Source organism: Schistocerca nitens, chromosome 1 (genome assembly GCF_023898315.1).
Source record: "Schistocerca nitens isolate TAMUIC-IGC-003100 chromosome 1, iqSchNite1.1, whole genome shotgun sequence".
Lineage (NCBI taxonomy): Eukaryota > Metazoa > Arthropoda > Insecta > Orthoptera > Acrididae > Schistocerca > Schistocerca nitens.
The window spans coordinates 732244724-732257313 of record NC_064614.1 but is presented as its reverse complement, the minus strand read 5'-3'; the positions used below and the strand labels follow the sequence as shown (position 1 = coordinate 732257313).

Here is a 12590-nt window from a genome sequence, read left to right as displayed (position 1 = left end):
CAGCGTGGAGGGTAAAACTTGTAGAGGGAGACCAAGAGATGAATACACTTAACAGATTCAGAAGGATGTATGTTGCAGTAGGTACTGGGAGATGAAAAACCTTGCACAGGATAGAGTAACATGGAGGGCTGCATCAAATCAGCCTCTGGACTGAAGACCACAACAACAACAAATGTACCAATTTCTAACTGAGCACAATGAGCCTACGTCCAAATAAGAAAATGCCCAATTTTACTTTTTCTCCCTCCATCTTCAGTAAAAACTGTTATCTGTTCCTTTCTGCTTTGCTTTGATACATGTAACTGGACATTCAGTTTTTTAAAATAATGATTCTTGAGCTCGTAAAACAGTAAATGCGAGCACACCATGGGGTTCTGTCACTAAACAACAAAAATTTGTTTGGAATCATCTTGAAAACTAGATTGTCTTCATCCTCTGGTAGAAACACCTATTTCATTTATTTGTCCCCTAATGGGGCATTTTCTGTAATTATTTGCTACAGTTATCTGGCATGTAAGCTCTCTGGATGTAATTAATTTGGCTGATTTTATTACTATTTAGTAATTCCTCAGAAACTTCAACTAGGAACAGGAAAAACTCATTTATTTTATGGCCAAATTTGGTGTCACTTTTTGCAAGATCCGGTCTTACTTTTTATGCCAGATTGTGTTATTTTTGTCAAATTCAGTGTTATATTGTCAATTTGCTCTTATTTTTTGGTCAGATTCAATGTTTCTTTTGCCAAATTCGGTGGAATTTTTTGAGAGATTCAACACTTCTTTTGCCAAATTAGAAGATTTTTGCCAAACTTTTTCTTTCCTCTCCCCCCCCCCCCATGTCACTTTTTTTGTGGCAATTTTGATGCTATTTTTGGTGTCACATCATAACTCCTTACAAATGACATTAACTCTCATGGATTATACACGAACCAAAGCTGCGGGAGGGGGAAGGTAAAATGTAATTTCAACCATCAGCAAATATTAGTTTCGAATATTGGTAAACTGTTCTCACAAATTTCACAGTATTTCGTAAAAACTACTGATTTCCCATTTGTTTAAAAACCAACAATCTTGCATTATCATTTTTATGAAAATTTCCTGTCTCTAACTATAAAAAGTGCAATATATCACTGTCTCCTGGCTACATTTATAACAATGCTTTAAAAACTTTTGCTGTATGGTGTTCGCTTCCCACAATAAGTACTTTACCTGTATACTGCTACAATATGATAAATTCTTTCTAGTTTGAAACAAGTAGCTCAAAGTTCATATGCCACAAATATTGTATTGTCAACAAAACAGAGAGGAATTAAAGGGTTAAAAAGAGTCACCCACAGGGAGATGTTAGAAGAAAACATAAATGGATAGATGAAAATGTGCAATGACAGTGTTATATATGGAGAGGGAAAAGAAAAAGACAACCAGAATTTAATTCCACAAAGATAATGTAGTATGTGCCAATGCATTAACAAAAAATACATTTTAGCATAATACGAGTACATGGAAGTGTACTACATATGTCAGGATTCTGAGTTTAAAATGTAATCTCAATTTTCTATTCACTTCCTCACTGACTGATTTTGGATAGGGTTCCGCACCATTTTTCTGTTTCGTAGTGTTGGTAACACTTGCCTTTGTGCGGCGTTGCAGTTAGGAAGATTTCTGCAGCTCCTCCCTGTCTTTTCCCTGAATACACCTGTTCGTGATACAGAGAGATAACTATTTTCCTTGTTGAGAGGTAAGTGAAGTTACTTATGTTTGATGCACTCTTATAAACTGACTATACTTCATTCCTCATAAGAATAAACCTGATGTAAACAAACACAACATGATGACTGGTCAGCAGCCATAACTCTTATACACTGGTGTTGTTCCGCTCTTAGAAGTAGGTCAAACTTATGTATTAGATGTCTTATTACAATGTCATTGTAAATGAAACTTTGAGACGTTGTGTATTAACAGCCATCAATGTTTTTCTTAATCATACTTTAGCTACGTAATTTTTATTTAAAAAGCCATGTACAGTCAGTCACAGTCTCCGTAAATGCTACTTGTGCTTCGATTGTCTTGCTGTTAATACATACTGTGAAAATGGATGACACTGCTTTCTACTTCTTAGTGAAATATGCGCACAGATCACCATTAATGGCAAGAAACAAGTTGTTCTTACTGTTTTTCACAAGCTTACACAGAAAAGTCAGCTCTGATGTTTTATTGAGAAACACATGTAATAACTAGGAGATCAAATTCAAAATCATATGCGGGGCACAATCAGTAGGTCATAGGATGATAATTATGTATCCTTTGTAGCAGCAGTTTGAATCTCTTTGTGGTCTATAATTTTTTCGGTTTGAATACTTAGACCATTTAAACATGAAATTCATCAAATATATGTTAATTAACTCATACTTAACAATCATTTCCCAGAAAAATGCACGTCTTCTAGTTTGTAATTACACATCGCACGCAAAATTTTGGTTTTCACTGCAAATATAAATGATTAAACATTGATATTTTATAAAGTTAAGGAAACATTACACAATCAATTTGTTTTGGAGGAACATGAAAAATCAAATACTCTTTATATGAATATGTCCACTGGTTTGTAGGACAGATATGGCCTGACATGAGCTAGAATGATAAGCCTCGTAGAAACATGAAAACAATAATTTTCACAGCGTCGCGCACAGTGTACAAACACTGCATTTTTACAGTTGTCACCGTACCACTGCTATCTGAACCCACTAGAACTGATCTAGACCCAAGTTAAGGAATTTTTCGTGAGAAGTAACAAGACATTCAAGCTGCCAAACATACTGGAACTAATTCACAAAGCTTTGTGACACGTCACTGCCGAATGATGGCGAAATACAGAACAGCACGTCATAAAAGAGGTGGAGGAAATGTGGACTTTTTGGTGGCTTGGAATTCTGTTGCTAATCACTTTGTTATCACTGTAGCAGTACTGAAACATGTTCCTCGGAGTCCAATATGGAAGGAGTTCAGAGATTACCAGATGACTGACTGCAATACCTTCAGCGGCTTCAATATTTAACTACATGGGAAAGCAGCAATGCGCTTTTACGCCATTCATAGCTTATGCAGAGAAATTACAATGGTAAAAGTCAGAAATTTTCATCACTCTTGTTTTTAATTGGAATACTATGTTAGCTAGGACTGAGGACATGTTATGTTTCCGTCAGGTCGCCTAAAAAGCATATTGCTTTTGCCATATATAACTTACTTCTGTTTAAAAATTAAATGATATTCCAAGCTACACTGTTCTCTGCTCATCCCTTATGTCTTTATTGCACGTCTTTGTTGCAACTGTTCCCATCACTGCATGTTAGTTTGATCATTTGCCTGGCCAGTGCTGTCCAAGTTAAATGTTCCAGTAAAGCTGTTGTCCCGTATCATCACCGAGTCGATGAACGCATAATGCACAGTGTAAAACATATCCTCATTATCGTACTTGAGATGGATTGGCTTCTGCTCCATGCGAAATGAAATCCAATGATGTTCCAGAAAATGCAGGAGAATACACAGTGTACTGTTTACATGAGGTTTATTCTTATGATGAACGGAATATAGTTTCCGTGTACTTGTAAATTCTATATTAGTGAGGTTACAGACATTTTTTCCACTCCCACGTGTTCTGAGGAATCTATACAGAAAGACTGTGTGACATGCGCTGCCATTTCTTGGTACAGTTCAGTACTATTTACTTGTGATTTCACTTTCACCAACTGTACATTTTTGACCAGAAAAAAGTACAATTTTTATACACTAGTGCAATTTCGATCAATGCAGTTCTTTAGTTTAGTTCATCAAGACTGGTTACTGTACACATATTATACTCAATTACTACAAATAAGTTCTGTACATTTAAACATATTTTCTCTCTTGAATTTTTAAAGCCTTATTTTTTCTCTTAGATGCCCCAAAAAGACCAGAAAAGAAAACCTACAATAAATGGAGTCCAACTGCATTATATGAGGCAATAAAGAGTGTAATGGATGGAGATCTGAGCCTTTGAGCTGCATCAGAATTATACGACACTCCTTTCAGCACTCTGCATGGTAACGTACAAATAAAAAACAAAATGTAGGCCAGATTAGCTGCGATTATAGAAAGCAGAACTGGTCACCCAGCGATACTCAATTCCGAAATGGAGGATGGTATGGTCCAGATAGCTGTATTTCTAGAACAGTGAGGATTTAATCTGTTGCTATTCCAGTTAAGAAGAGCTGCATTTCGGTTGGCTGAGAAAAATAATTTGGAACATCCATGGAACTTAGAAAGCAAGTTTGCTGGGATCAATTGGTTTAGAGTATTTATTAAGAGACATGCTAACCTTAGCCTGTGAAAACCCAAGCGCCTTTCTTGAGCCATATCTGAAGGCTTAAATAAAGTGAAAATATGGACATATGTGCAGAATTTAGAAGAAATCTGCAAGGAATATAAACCATAGTGTATTTATAGTATAGACGAGTCCAGTTTTCCTCTTAACAACAGCCCCCCCCCCCCAAATAGCTAGTTGTAAAGGTACACCTTCACTGTTAACCAAGGCTCGTGCTCTTTCAGCACCTACCGATCAAGCTACTAGTAGCATTCTAGGCAAAGAATGCATATCTTTGAAGGATGTAACTGAAGAGCATGGCAAATCCATAACACCACCATCCTGTACCATTTCTCGGTATGATGCTGTCAATGACATTCTGCCAATTCTAGAGAAAAAAATATTGTCTTGGAAAAGGAAAACACAGACATCAGTTTGACTCCCTTCCGATGAAAACCGCTGCAACAAGAGAAATCTTTGCTGCCACTAATGTAATGTTTGACACCACAAAGTTTGCGTTGGTGCCAAAGGAAAAACTGCTTTTTATGTGGAAGACGTCAATGATCAGAATTGTACCTAGTGTGGTACGTTTTCAAACAGTTTTACTCAATTCTGTAACCTCTTCTTGTGTTTAAACCAACACTTGTAATGGTGTAATATTTGTGTTACACATTCAACAAACATCAAAGAAAGTACCGTCATTTAAATTATTTCTTTCCTCAATATGTTTGCAGTTACAATAGCATTTGCCTGAAATGATCAAAATTGTGCCACCATACCCTACACAGCACAAAATTAATCAGTTCAATTTTAGGAAGACATTCTTTAAGAAAATTCATACTTAACAAAGTTTACCACCAGATTCTTCATCACTGTAAACTGTGCCAATGCACATTCACTCAGTTTCTCCTTTTGCTGCACACAGGCAATTCTGTTATTAACATATGTAACAGTTTTGTACTATCTGCACAGAAATATTATTAAAGATTACATCTCAGAAGCAGACTGAACTGTAGTGTAGCCTGAGGTCTAGGTTAGATAAAGAGGTCACAGTTGGTTGAGAGTTGGTGAAGCCAATAAATGTGAATACTAAATATAGGTTGTGGTGAGAATCTAATCTGTAATGTAGCTAAAGGTCTATGTTAGCTTGGAAGCTCACAGTTTCATTATCCATTATTTCAGTTTACTAGTGTCCAAAGCCCTGCAGTATGTTAGAAATGGCAGATTTTTGTCTTGGGTGGTTTACATTTATTTATTTATTTATTTGTTTATTTATAACCAAAATTTCAATATAAAATTTCTGAAAAAGCTCTATGTATCAATAACAGACTGCGGCAAAAGCGGAAGTGTAGTGCTCCACAATGCAAGCAATTCATAAGTGTTTCTGGGTAGTAACAAAATTCCATAGATTTCACAAATTACTTTATATGAGGAGGTCCTGGCAACCAAAATTCCGTGTTTCAAATAAATTCACTAATAACTATTTAAATTTAAGAAGTGCAAAAATGCTATAAATGTATTAGTAACTGAAATGTCAACATGAGACAAAAGCAGGAAATGAAAGCTTTAAGTTACTTCATTTATTTGTGTGTATGTTTTTACCCTTGTAAATGAAATTCTTTTTATCCAAAAATTTAGTCTTACCGCATGCTAGGACTAGGTATGTTAAGGTGGTTGTTATGTTAAATACTTATGATTTCTCTCATGATCGGTACAAAAGCATATCGTTACATTATTGGCTACACAAATCAGTTGCCTTGCTTTTATAACTTCCCATGATCACTCACGACAGGCACTACCAAAATACATGTCAAGGTTACAGCATGAAGAGCCTCTCAGATTTTTACTGAGAAATTTTCTACTGAAGTTTTATATAGAAAAATTACCCAACACCACCTTCTGATATGTTTATTATATTATGATGAATAACAACTTTGCCCGATTAGTCAATGATGGATGTGATCCTGTTATGCTGTCAGTTCCAACACCAGATGTGATGCTGATTGACTTTCTTCCAGCTTGGTGGACTGAACAACTGCTGAGAATATGTTACACAGTGATACAATGCTGCACACTTTTGTTACAATCACATGTCTTAATGATGTTTCAAAGAAAGTAGTACACAAGTCAATGTTAACTCTGTCACAGTTTTCTTTGATAAGTGATGAATTTTTTCCCTTTCCTTGTTACCTGTTTGTAATGGAGTAAGATGGAACTGTTCCACTTGTTCTTGTTGCACTCTGGCTATCAATATATAAGAGGCATTCAAAAAGAAACGAGCTGGAGGCATAATTTCAGAAACCAGTACCTGTACGTTAGAAGTATTGACCCTGGCTGTTGAGACACTGTGTAATCACTGGGAGAGAGGTCCGGACTGTATGGAGGGTGGCCGAGAACCTCCCATTTGAATTTCTGCAGGAGTGCCGCGACTGTGTTGGCTGTTGAAGGCTTTGCATTGCCATGGAGCAGAATGACCCCACGTGTGTGATTGCCTGGATGTTTTGATTTTATTGGTTGGCGAAGTGTGGTCAAGGTTTGCGAGTAACGCTGGGCATTCACTGTTGTCCCTGTGATTACGATATTTTTGGTCCCCTTAAAAAGGCTCTGAGGGTCAAATTACTCACCTCGGACGACGAGTCCAGCTGTACGTACGGAACTGGTTAACAGCGCAGACCCAGGAATTTTATATTCACTGCCTTGTGTCACAGTGGGACAAGTGTCTCAACAGCCAGGGTCAACACTTCTAACATACAGGCACTGGTTTCTGTAATTATGCCTCTGGCTCGTTTCTTTTTGAACGCCCCTTACAATATTTTTTTCTTTATTTGATCTAGTTTTATGAGTGGACACATATATGACAGTTATACAAATTAGTTACTTTCTTATCCAAGCAGGAATTCTGTGTAGTTTACCAATTACTAATGACAATCTAGTTAGTTTACATGGAAATAATTTAGTAGATAGATATCAATAATTGAAGATTCATAAGGAACATGTGGAATTGAATTTTTTTGTGAAGAAATAGTTGTATGTTTATAAATTGATTTAACCTCACATGAAAATCATTCTCCTTTTCTCTGCAAAGAGCTTACTTTCTCCAAACATGTTCTACTTCAAAAATTATTTGTAATCAAAGTTCTAGTGTTCCAGAACATTTTAGTCTTAAGAAATGATAATTTCCAAAAAGAGTATCATAGTTTTGCAGCTCCGATTTTTCTTATTCCACAAATTGTGTACATTCACTATGAAAGGTTTGTTTGCCAATTATTCAGTTCTGAAAGTCTAATTTTTTAGCAACTTTTGGTGGACTTTGTGAAACTTAGCACACATAGAAATTATGTTCACAAGATAGTTCCTATAATTTTTCCTCTTTTGTTTGAACAAACAGTTTACAGTTAAATGAATGTGTTGTTTGGTGTACTATGATTTTAAGTCCTCTTACTTTGCTCCCTTCTGTGGTACTACTAAAAATATAACAACAAATTCTGATTTTAAGTCTTACGGATGTCAGTAAGGAGTTGTACAGGAGAATGATCTACGCAGTCTACAGTAGTCATTCATATCATCATCATCATCATCATCATCATCATGTAGTCAGTTTAATGTTAACAAGTACAGAGTCTGAAACTTCCTAGCAGATTAAAACTGTTTCAGACTGGGACTCTAACTTGGGATCTTTGCCTCTTGCAGGCAAGTGTTACACTGACTGAGCTATCCAGCACAGCTTACGACCCATCCTCACAGCTTTACTTCCACACCAGTAACCTTTATCCTACCTTCCAATCTTACAGAAGTTCTCCTGCCTACATTTCGAGACTTGTACTCCTGGAAGAAAGGATATTCCAAAGGTCTCTGGTTTGAGTCCCAGTCCAGCACTCAGTTTTAATCTGTCAGGGGGACTCAACTCAGTGCATGCTCTGATGCAAGGTGAAAATTCATTCCGTGTAGTGTCCATAGCCAACTTGATACCATCTTTAGGTCACTACCAGACAAACTGTACAATTATGTTGTGAATCACTCTGCAATTAGCTAGCAAACAGTAAACATCATTTATTGAGTATTTTGTACTAAGATACGCTATGTGCCATGACTAAGTAGCTAATATCAATTTCAATGATGTTAGTTCATCAGAATTCGACAATGGAAGTGTGCTGTAAGTATGTCGCCACACTGCCAAATCAATTCCAGTGGAGTTTAGGTCCTGGCCTGTGATGTGTGAACTATATAAATCTAAAAAGACAAGAAGATCATCTTAATATTTATGGTGTCAATAAAGTAAAAAGATTTCAAGCTGACTTCTACATTGCTTTGATCATCCTTTAACAAACTGGTCAATAAAACAAATAATTGCAGGAAGAGTGATGCCAAAAAAGCACCTACCAAGGGCAGAAAATCCAGGTCAGTAACCTAGCTGATTCCAGAGCACTGTTTGGCTATTCACTGTGTAAAATTATGTTTATCTGAAGTATTTTCTCCCTCCTTATGAGAGAACCTTCAAAATTTATTAGAGAATTGTAGTTCACTTCTTCTGGAACAAAGTTTACTTTTCCCCTCAGTTACTGCTCACACATTTATATATTAAATAGAGGACCACTTCTGTATCTTCAGGTTTAATTATTGCTGCTTTTATGTTTACTGTGATATGATGCTTATTAATATATGAGTCAGGTGCTAAATTCTATGTGCCGAGGACACAAAACAGAAGAACATTCTCAAACTAAAGAAAAGAATCCTCTTATCTCTTTCCTATTGCAGGAGACCATTGCAGACGAGAGAAGGATTAAAAGAAGCGGCTGAGTGAAGGATTAAATGTAGCTGTCCAGCATGGTAGAAACACCAACTGCTACAGCACAAAAGCACAGTGTGTCATGTATACAATTTTTTCTACCTAGGTGAGACCAGGGAAATATTTTGTGGAATAATTTAGTCTACACTTACCTCTGGTTCTTCATCCATAACTTCTTCTTCGACAACTTCTGCTTTATACTCCAGCAACAGATCACGTATAGGCTTTGAGTCCAGAGTGCAGTTGATGAAGGGAAGCTAATGAAAGAAACATCGTCAATTCATAGAGCTGAAATCAAGGTATGTTTACACCGCATAATTAGAGAAAACGGTTGGGTCTGAATGACAGCATGGGATGTAATTTTAAATATATGAATTATTATTCCTTATTTATATAAATGACTTGGCATCTCACAATGTTCACATAGAAACAATTATTTTTGCTTATGATGCAAGCATCACAATTAAGTCCTTCAGCGTTGCACAATCACGAGGGCAGTGAAGCAATCAGTAAAATAAATGATGGCTTCTCTATCAATGGATCACCACTTTTATAAAACCATATTTCATACAGTGTTGTACAAGGCAGAGCATGATTTTGATGTAAAAAGGGCAATATGTAAAAAGTATGTTAAAAATTTCTGTGCTGTGCATGTAAATCCCGTATAATACATCAAAAGTTCAGCTCTTTTGCTCTGCATGTTAGTGTTAATTCTGGTAATCAGAAAGTTAGTTTTATTGGCATATTTAATTAGTAACATCACACGGAATATGATTCTGGGGCAACTCTACACTTACACATTCCATATTCATTGAATAGAAATGTTGGGTAAGGATAGTGTGCATCATATATCATGAAGTATTTTGTAGACATATTTACAGCAGTTCGATGTACTATCATCATCTTCAAAATACATTTAATCCCTTGCTATGTTTGTTGTCTACACATATTCAGAACGTGAAAACAACAGTGGGGTTCATAAACATAATGGTTGGAACAAAGTAAGGAAACAAATATACAAGGAAAGAATTAGACATGAGATATACGAGGGTAAGTCAATTTTTATCCGCAAAGCAGTTATAAAATTGTATTGTAATCAAAGAGGAAACTTACAAGAACATCATTTTTCGACATAATATACTTGCGTTTCAACACACTTGGTCCATTGTTGTACAAGCTTCCTGATGCCCTCATAAAGGAAGGTTCTCAGATGAGCTGTGAGCCAGGAATGCACCGCTTTTTTCATTGCTTCGTACGAGGCAATTCGACGGCCCCTTAATGTCTGAGTGGACCAAACACGTGATAATCAGAAGAGGCAAGATCAGGACTATATGGAGGGCGACCCAGTACTTCAAATTTGAGTTTCTGGAGCGTTTCAGCAGTGTGGGCAACAGTATGCATACGTGCATTGTCGTGCAACAACACAACACCTTTTGACAGGAATCCTCGGTGTTTGCTTCGAATTGCAGACTATAGCCCGGCAGTAGCATCTCACTGTAACGTACACTGTTTATTGTTGTGCTTCTTTCCCCATAATGTTCCAGTACTGGACCTTGTGCGTCGCAAAAAACCGTAAGCTTCAGTTTTCCTGTGGACCGTAGGGTCTTGGACTTTTTCTTGCACGGCAAATTTGGATGTTTCCATTCCATACTCTGCTGTTTACTCTCCAGCTCGTAATGATGGACCCATGTTTTGTCACCAGTAATGATTCTGTCTAAGAAGTTGTCAACTTCATTACCAAAGTGATCCAAATGTTTTTCGCAGATGTCCAAGCGCGTTTGTTTATACAACTGTGTGAGTGTTTTGAGACGCATCTTGCACAAACTTTATGAAACCCAAGTCTGTTGCGGATGATTTATTAGGCAGAACCATGACTAATTTGCAGATAATGTTCCACTTCGTCAATAGTTAATCGTCAGTCTAAAAGAATCATTTCATGTGAAAGCTCAATGGTTTCTTCATTTGTGGCGGTAAACGGTCATCCAGCTCCTTCATGTGCATAACACGTATGTGATCATTTCGGAATTTTTCAATCCATTCGTAGACACTCTTTGTGACAAAACACTGTTCCCATACTGTACTGAAAGTCTTTGATGAATTTCGGCCCCTGATACGCCTTCTGATCACAAGAAACGGATCACTGAACATTGCTGCTCTTTGGTGCAAATAGACAGCAGAGCAGCCATGATTAACAGCATGGCAGCAATAATGAAACTAACCTAGCAGCTTGAAAATTGCAAATATATGACAACAAATAAAAAAGCATGCATCATCAAGGTAAAATGACAGTACTACCAAACTACACAAAAATATAACTAAATTGTGGATAATAATTGACTTACCCCTGTATTACAGATATAACTACACAGAGCACAAAGACGTAAAGGAATAAGTTCTGCGAATGTCAGAAAATGTTCCCAAAGCAAGCCTTATATGAACAACCTTCATGGAGAAGATCAGCAGGGCAGACTGGAGACAAAATAGTGAAACTGGAAAAGGCCAGTCTTGGCCTAAACCTTGAGAAGAAGAAAATTAATGCACACACGCACACAGCCTAAACCTTGAGCAGAAGAAAATAATGGGCCCAAGTGCGCGCACTTCATGGGTGGGTGGGTGTTGGGGCGGGGGCGTGAGCACATATGGCCACTACACGAATTTCACTTGCATGTAATGTGATACCAGTATCTCGTGATGCAGTGGTCGGAAAAGAGGAGGAGGAGCTGGAATAGAAGGAAGAAGAAAAGATTAAATAAAAAGTAATAAAAAGGATGAGTTGTACCTTTATAAGGTCACCAGCTGTTGGTCTCTGAGTAGGATCCTTAATAAGACACCTTGCAATAAATTCATTAAAGTCCTTTGACCACTTGGAAGGTTGGTCTAACTTTGGAGGGTCGGACTTTTGAATTTTCAGTAACACTCTCATTGGTGACATCTCATGATTTGGTGGTTCCATTTGTGCAAATTCAATTAATGTTATTCCAAGTGACCAAATATCCACCTGCAAAAGAATGAAGCAAGAATATAAAATGAAATACACTGTGGGAATATCATCTGACTGTCCTGACTAATATCATCTGACTGCCAAGACTACATTACAATACCATAAAATTATGAGACATTTCCTCCCACCACCACACAGAATCCAGAACCGAAACAGACACAAAACACAGTCATAAACATTTCCTACAAAAGTCTTGGTCCCACAGAAGTATCAGTCCTTTCCAAAGGCATCACCTTTTGACCCACTCCCAAATTCAATCATGCAGGGCTTCTTAAAGACCTTCTCTCCTTCTCCTGGTCCCTATAACGAAAACACTTTTTTGCCACCAACCCTACCAATCAGACTCAACCACAGACCAATGTAGAATCCTGCCTGACTCAGTTCACTCCTACATCCAACTGTGATCCACCCCCATCGCCCCCTAATCACCCCCTGTTAAATTTGCAAAATTTCTTAACCTTGAAC

General features: G+C 37.2%; 1 protein-coding gene across 2 annotated transcripts in view; it reads right to left on the bottom strand.

Annotated features, from left to right (window-relative positions):
* The window catches only part of LOC126259936 (serine/threonine-protein kinase 10), a 165093-nt gene that overhangs the window by 100624 nt on the left and 51879 nt on the right, over positions 1 to 12590 (bottom strand). For both annotated transcript variants that reach the window (XM_049957044.1, XM_049957035.1), the window contains exons 6-7: positions 11904 to 12122; positions 9277 to 9381 (exon numbers count right to left, since the gene is read on the bottom strand). In XM_049957044.1, the coding sequence (XP_049813001.1) occupies positions 9277 to 9381; positions 11904 to 12122 (324 nt within the window). The remainder of the gene's footprint in view (positions 1 to 9276; positions 9382 to 11903; positions 12123 to 12590) is intronic.